This window comes from Crocuta crocuta, unplaced genomic scaffold (genome assembly GCF_008692635.1).
Source record: "Crocuta crocuta isolate KB4526 unplaced genomic scaffold, BGI_CrCroc_1.0 scaffold13, whole genome shotgun sequence".
NCBI classification, from domain to species: Eukaryota; Metazoa; Chordata; class Mammalia; order Carnivora; family Hyaenidae; genus Crocuta; species Crocuta crocuta.
Window position 1 is genome coordinate 8,333,667 of NW_027530007.1, and position 8,008 is coordinate 8,341,674.

An 8,008-nucleotide genomic window follows, 5' to 3' on the forward strand; every position below is an offset into this window, starting at 1 on the left:
ACTGAGGCGCGCTGCCCCAGCCTCACACTGTGGCGCGACCTTCACCGCCTGGCTTGTCACTGTGAGCATCTTCTCCGCCGCCTTCCGGCCCGGCTGTGCTCCCTGGGAGGCCCGGGAGGGCCCGATGTCCACGGGGATGTGGACATGTGAGAGACATTGATCTCTTCCTCGTTCATGAATCTATAAAATCACTGATTGCTTTCACTCTTTGGATCGGGCTCAAATACAGCTTTTGGTCACTGCTCACGTTTTTCCTGTCCTCACTTGAAAGCAGTTTCAGCGGCTCCCTGTCCCTCAGGCTCACGGTTACACAGTACCCGGCGCTTCTCTCCGCGAGCACTTCCGTTCTTCCTAGACATCGCTCAGGGACCCCACACCCCCTGAGCCAGCCTGGGAGGAGCGCGGCTCCTCGTTCGGACAGGGCGTGAGACGGCGNGCTGCCCACGCCCTGGGCGCCTCGGCCTGCAGACCCCGCCCCCCCCGGAGCTGCCCAGCTCCCCACCTTTTCCGACTCAACGTCATCAGGCGCTTCATCTAACTGACCACACGAGATGGTGCCCCTGCCCCCACCATCAGCCTCCCCTCCAAGGGCCATGTGTGGCCGCGGATGAAGGATATTGACCTGGCATCATCTCCCAGGGTGCCTGTTCGATGAAGGGTCACTCACTGCTGTGCCCTGGGTGGTTTGGATGAAGCTGTAATGATGCATGTCACCACTGGGGTCACACGGAGCAGTCTGACCCCCCCAGCTCCTCTGTGCTCCCCTCCCTCCCCACAAAGCACTGGCATCCACTGCTCTCCCTGCTGCCGCACAGTTGGAATCAGGCCATGTGTGCTCTTCAGGCCTTAGTGATGCGCACGTGGGTCTCCTCCGTCTTTCCAGGGCTCGGGAGTCTTCCTTCGTAGGAGACTTGACAGTTTAAAATTTGGACTCAAGAGCTCCTGAGTCATCATGATCAGTCTTTAAGCCTGTGATTTCTAGGGTGTGGACCTGTCCCTGGGGTGTGCAGAGGCCCCTCCTGGAGTCAGATGCAGCCCCCGACGCGGATCCCAAGGCCCCGCGGGGCCGCAGGAGGGAGGGGAGAGCTGGCCGCGGCCCGGCTGCCTCCCTGACTCACCCCTGGTCTCTTGACAGCTGTCCCTTGACAAGGAGCTCATCGACTTTGGCAGCTACGTGGTGGGTGAGACCACGTCCCGGACCATCACGCNGAGGGCAGGCGGTGCAGCGAGCCGCAGGCCGGGGCCCAGCACACGGCAGAGCCCACGACTGGGTGTCCGTGTCCGCAGGGAACAGGGAGCAGCCAGCCTGGGCCAGAGACGAGTGAGGCGGCGGCCAACCCTGAGCCCCCGGGCGAGGTGCCCCTGTGGTCTGGGTGTCTGGCTCGGGACAGAGCGGGCGCTGATGAGGGGACCACGGCTGGGCTCTCCATGTGGCCCTCCCGACAGCGGGGCTCTGGGAGGTTGAGTGGGAAAGGCAACTGGGAAAATGCCAGCAAAAGTGTCATGTTCTCTTTTCAGAGCAGTCTGTTCACGTATGAAGACAAAGGTATTTACGATAAAATCACCACCAGCATCTCTGAGCAACAGATTGAGGGCAACGAGTCCCCTACCATAGACGTAACAAGCCAGAAGGAGTCTGGGAAGCTGGGCGGCAAGGAGCAGGAAGAGGGGCGCCCCGCAGGTGAGTGGGGCACCTCTGGGGGGGGCGGGGACCACGTTACGGGAGCACGCCAAGCGCCTGCCGGCCTCCTGGGGGGCTCTGACGACCCCACGTTCCAGAGGGCTGGCCTGTGTGGTATGTTTCTAGGGCTTCGATGTCAAACAGTAGTAAAGTAGAATATATCTATATGTTCAAGTAAATACTGGCTATGGAGTGGATGGAGTGGATGGGCATTTGCAGTCATAGTTAAGCTAACATAATAGTTAAAGGAAATCCCAGCCTTGGGCCACCAGGCTGGTCAGAGCAGGCTTGCCTTCCTCGTGGCCCTTGGGGGTCCTTGTTGGGACAGTTGAGGAGCCATGTCCCCGGGGTGCGGCAGCTGGCTGGAGGGCGGGGGAGGGGAGAGAGGGAGACCCAGAGGCTCTGCTGACCAGGTCATGGGGACACCGGGCCGCCCAGGGCCACCCCGAGCTCTACTATATGTGCGGAGTGCATATGACATGTGTGGCCAGTTCACAGAAGAGCCCAGCAATAGGCAGCAGCGCCCCCAGCCCTGGGCCCGTGAACTGGCGGAGGCAGAACATCCCAGGGACCACTGTCAGGGTGCCTTCCATCACCTCCCTGCCTCCCTGTACGTTTCATTCAACACACACCCAGAAACGGCAGGATCTCTCCGTTTCAGCCGCGTAGACACAGAGCCCCAAGCAGTCCCGTTGCTGACACTGCTGTGTGTCACCTCCTTCCATGAATACACCTCAAGTCACAGACCCACTGCCCCCGTCACATGTGGGAACTGGGGGGGGGGAGGGGGGCGGGCAGCATCCCCGGGGCCACGTCTCCCCACACGTGAGTCTCTTCAAGGTTCAGGCACCGTATTCCTGCTGCCTTTCTTCTTTGCTAACGTCAGGTTCTTTTTTAACACATGTGTGCTGGGTCAGGCTCCCGCTGGCAGTGTTAGGGCCGAGCTACCCAGCAGGGCTGCCACCAGCCCATCTGTGGAAATCAGTTGATTCTAAAATTCTCGTGGAAACCCCAGAGGACCTAAAATATCCAAAACAATTCTGAGAAAGAACAAAGTTGGAAGACTCAGACTACATCATTTCAAGACTCACTCTGAAGCCACAGTGAGAAGACAAGGTAGTGCTGGCCACGGGAGGGACACGGAAACTCAGTGGTACAGAACAGAGTCCAAAAACAGACCTGCACACTCACAGCCAATGAGACTTCACTAGGGATGCAGCAGTAATTGCTCGGAGAAACAGTCTTTTCAACAAGTGAGATCTTAACAGTTAGATAAACATATGCTGAAAAAGTTCATCTCCATCCATTCCTCAAACAAAAATCCATTTGTTTGTGCTATAAACAAAAATTGCTCAAAATAAATCATAGACCTACCTGTAAGACCTAAAACTATCAGACTACTAAACCAAAACATAGGAGAAAATCTGTGTAATCACGTGTTGGGCAGAGATTTTTTTAGATATGACATCAAAAGCATGATTCATGTTTAAAAATTATAACCTGCTTTGGGATGCAGCAAAGTGGCTCTAAGAGGGAGGTTTATAGCAACACAGGCCGACCCCAGAATCTAGAAAAGTCTCAAACAACCTAACCTTACAGCTAAAGGAACTAGGAGAAGAATAATAAACAAAACTCAAACCCAGCAGAAGGAAGCAAATAATAAAGATTAGAGCAGAAACAAATGTTCTAAAACTTAAAAAACAGTAGAACAGATCAATGAAACCAGGAGCTGGTTCTTTACAAAGATGAATAAAATTAAGAAACCAGACTCACCAAAGAGCAGGAATGGGGGGGGGGTTGCCAAATAAAATCACAAGCGAGAGAGGAAAAAAAACCAACGGCACAGAAATATAAAGGATTATAACAATATTATGAAAACCAACAGCCAAAAAAATTGGACAACCTAGAAGAAATGGATAAATCACTAGAAACATACAAACTACCAAAACTGAAGCAGGAAAAAATAAAAAATTTTGAACATTCCAATTACCAGCAAAGAAATTGAATCAGTAATCACAAAACACCCGGCGAACAAAAGTCCAGGACCAGAAGGCTTCACAGGTGAGCTCTACCAAACGTTTAAAGAAGAGTTAATACCTGTTCTTCTCAAATTGCTCCAAAAAATAGGACAGGAAGGAGAACTCTCAAATTCAGTCTATGAGGCCAGCATTACCCTGCTACCAAAACCAGGTAAAGACACCACTGAAAAAGAACTACCGGCCAATATCTGAAGAATATGGATGCAAAAATTCTCAATAAAACTCTAGCAAACCAAATCCAACAATACATTAAAAAAATCATTCACCACGACCAGATGGGATTTATTCCTAGGTTGCAACCGTGGTTACAATGTTTGCAATCAACACAACATACCTCAGCAATGAGAGAAAGGATCAAACCATACAAACACTTCAAGGGATGAGGACAAAGCATTTGACAAAGTACAATGACCATTGGTGATTTTTAAAAATCCTGCTGTGGGGCGCCTGGGTGGCTCAGCCGGTTAAGCGTCCAACTTCAGCTCAGGTCATGAGCTCACGGTCCGTGGGTTCGAGCCCCGTGTCGGGCTCTGTGCTGACAGCTCAGAGCCTGGAGCCTGTTTCAGATTCTGTGTCTCCCTCTCTCTCTGACCCTCCCCTGCTCACACTGTCTCTCTCTCTCTCTCAGAAATAAATAAAAACGGGCGCTTGGGTGGCTCAGCCGGTTAAGCGTCCGACTTCGGCTCAGGTCATGATCTCACGGTTCGTGGGTTCGAGCCCCACGTCGGGCTCTGTGCTGACAGCTCAGAGCCTGGAGCCTGTTTCAGATTCTGTGTTTCCCTCTCTCTCTGCCCCTCCCCTGTTCATGCTGTCTCTGTCTCTCTCTGTCTCAGAAATAAATTAAAAAAACATTAAAAAAAGAAAAATAAATAAAAACATTAATAAAGAAAAAGAAAAGAAATAAAAGTCATCTAAGAAAGAAGTAAAAATTTCACTACTTGCAGATGACCTGATACTTTATATAGAAAACCCCAAAGACTCCACCACAAAACTGCTGGACACACAAAGTCAGTAAAAGTCTCAGGACAGAAACTCAGTGTACAGAAACCTGCTGCGTTTCCACACATCAATAATGAAGTTGCAGAATATGAAATTAAGAAAACAATCCCATTTACAATTGCACCAAAACCAATAAGATATCTAGGAATAAATTTAACCAAAGAGACAAAAGACCTGTCCTCTGAAAACTATAAAGTGCTGATGACAGAAATTCTCAAGGTGTCACAAGGAAATAAAAGACATTCCATACTCATGGGTTGGAAGAAGAAATACTGTTAAAATGTCTCTATTACCCAGGGGCACCTGACTCTTGATTTCAGCTCAGGTCATGATCCTCAGGGTCATGGGATTCAGCCCTGAGTTGGGTTCCACACGGACGGCATGGAGCCTGCTTGGGAGTCTCTCTGTCTTTCCCTCTGCGCCTCCCTTGCTCATGCTCTCCCTCTCTCTCTCCCTCTCAAAATAAACATTTTTAAAAATCTTTATTTAAAAAAGTGTCTAAGCTACCCAGAGCAAACCACAGATTTAATGTGATCTCAATCAAAATGCCAATAGCATATTTCACAGAACTAGAACAAACAATTCTAAAATTTGTATGGAACCAGAAAAGACCCTGCGTAGCTGAAGCAATCTTGAAAAAGAAAAACAAACTGGATGTGTCACAATTCTGGAGTTCGAGTTACGTTACACAGTGGTAGAATTACAACAGTATGGCACTGGCACAAAAATAGATACGTAGGCGAATAGAATAGAATAGAATAGAAATCCAGGAAATTGCTCCACAACGATATGGTCAATTAATCTGACAAAGCAGGAAAGAATGTCCATCGGGAAAAAGAGACACTCTCTTCAACAAATGGTGCTGGGAAAACTGGACAGTGACATGCAAAAGAACGACACTGGACCCCTTTCTTCCCCATACACAAAAATAAATTCAAAATGGATGGAAGACCTAAATGTGAGACCTAAAACCGTAAAAATCCTGGGACAGAGCACAGGCAGTCATTTCTCTGACATCGGTCATTGCAACAACGTTCTAGCTGTGTCTCCTGAGGCAGGGGAAACACAAGCAAAAATGAACTCCTGGGACTTCATCAAAAGAAACAGCTTCTGTACAGTGAAGGAAATCACCAACAAAACGAAAATACCTAAGCCTGATAAATGGGAGAAGATGGTTGCAAATGACATATCCAATAAAGGGCTAGTATCTAAAATCTATAAAGAACTGATACAACTCAACACCCAAAAGACAAATAATATAACTAAAAAACGGATGGAAGACACGAGCAGACATTTCTCTAGAGAGGACATCAGGTAGGCAACTGACACCTGAGAAGGTGCCAGCGTCACTCCTCCTCAGGGAAATGCAAATCCAAACCACCATGAGACGCCACCTCACACCTGTCAGAGTGGCTGAAATCAGCCACAGGTGTTGGCGAGGATGTGGAGAAAGGGACCCTTTCCTCAAAAACTGACAACTAGAACTACCCTGTGACCCAGCAATTGCACTAGTAGGTATTGACCTAAAGAATGCAAAACCGCTAAATCGGGGGGGGGGGGCACAGGCACCCCGATGTTTATAGCAGCAGCATCTACAATAACCAAATTCTGGAAGCAGCGCAAGTGTCCCTTGACTGACGAGTGGATAAAGAGGTGACGTATGTGTACAGTGGCACATTACTCAGCCGTGAAAGAGAATGAAATCATGCCGTTTGCAACAACGTGGACAGAACTAGAGCGTATTATGCTAAGTGAAATAAGTCCGTCAGAGAAGGCAAATGCCGTATGATTTCACTCATGTGGAATTTAAGAAACAAATGAGCAAATAAAAAAAAGAAACGAGAGGCAAACCAACAAACAGACTCAACTATAGACAACACACTGATGGTCACCAGAGGGGGCGTGCGGGGGTGGTGGGGAGGAGAAGGTAAAACAGGATCTGGGGATTGAGGGGTGCACCTCGGACGAAAAAGTAAAATAAAATAATAAAAACATGTAAATGATAGGGGCACGTGGGCAGCTCAGCTGGTTAAGCATCCAACTTCAGCTTAGGTCATAATCTCATGGTTCATGGGTTCCAGCCCCACATCAGGCTCTGGTGCTGACAGCACAGAGCCCGCTTCAGACCCTCTGTCCACCCCCCCCCCGGCTTGCTCATGTACTCTCTCTCTCTCTCAAAATAAACATTAAAAAATAAACATTACGTATATATGTATAAACATTATATATGTATGTGTCTGTGTGTGTATATATATATGTATATGTATATAATAAAAATTGTAGCCGGGACTTCATCAAAAGTAAAAACATCTGCTCTTCTAAAGATACCGTTCAGAGAATGAAAAAGTCAGCCACAGTTTGGCAGAAAATATTAGCAAATTACCATATCTGGTAAAAAAAAAAAACATACCCAAAAAATGGAAGGAACTTTCAAAACTCAATTAGAAAACAAATAACCCAGTTTAGGGCACCTGGGGGGGCTCAGTGGGTTGAGCGTCCGACTCTGATTTCGGCTCAGGTCACGTCAGGCTCCCGGGGTCGAGCCCCACGTCGGGCCCTGTGCTGGCACAGCGGTTACTCCGGAAGCAGATGAGGGCGTGAACGTCAAGGTTGGCAGCAGCTGGCCGGCGCCTCCTCCCCCACCCAGGGGACAGTTGTGGCTGCTGAGTAGGGTGACACGTCGGCCAAGTTCAAGGAGCCCAGAGCAGCCCCAGGCCCCAGAAATGGGGCACATGCCAGCCGCACGTGGTGTCAGGTGTGAGGACTCAGAAGGGTGGTGACCTTCACCTCCCTGTCAAAGTGTGTGTGCTTGCTTGCTTGCTTGTTTTGAGAGAGAGAGAGAGAGAGAGAGAGCGAGCGAGCAGGGGAGGGACAGAGGCAGAGAGTCCCCAGCAGGCTCCACACTGTCAGCACAGAGCCCAATGCGAGGCTCCATCCCAAGAACTGAGAGATCACAACCTGACCTGAATTCAAGAGCCGGACACTCAACCGACTGAGCCCCCAGGCGGGCGCCCCGGCTCCTATCGAGTTGTGTCTTCACAAGCAGAGTCAATAGAAAGACCTTCTCAGACAGGAGGGATCAGCATCTGCTTTCAGGGGCCTCCCGATAAACGTCTGGGGAGGGTATGGGGGGGGATCCGGAATGCCCGGCCCACCAGTGGGGGACACGCCGGCAGCTCGCACACAGACAAAACGCAGTCACCAGTGATCAGGCTGTGACATCTGAGAGGGTGTAAACGTTCAGGCCTCGGCCCCTCTGCTCCCCTGGCATCGGGAAGTGCCTCGCACC

General features: G+C 49.8%; 1 protein-coding gene across 1 annotated transcript in view; it reads left to right on the forward strand.

The window, feature by feature from the left end:
- Positions 1-8,008, forward strand: part of CFAP74 (cilia and flagella associated protein 74) — a 61,167-nt gene that overhangs the window by 35,646 nt on the left and 17,513 nt on the right. The window contains exons 17-18 of the mRNA XM_077764002.1: positions 1,136-1,321; positions 1,519-1,681. Coding sequence (XP_077620128.1) covers positions 1,136-1,321; positions 1,519-1,681 — 349 coding nt within the window. The remainder of the gene's footprint in view (positions 1-1,135; positions 1,322-1,518; positions 1,682-8,008) is intronic.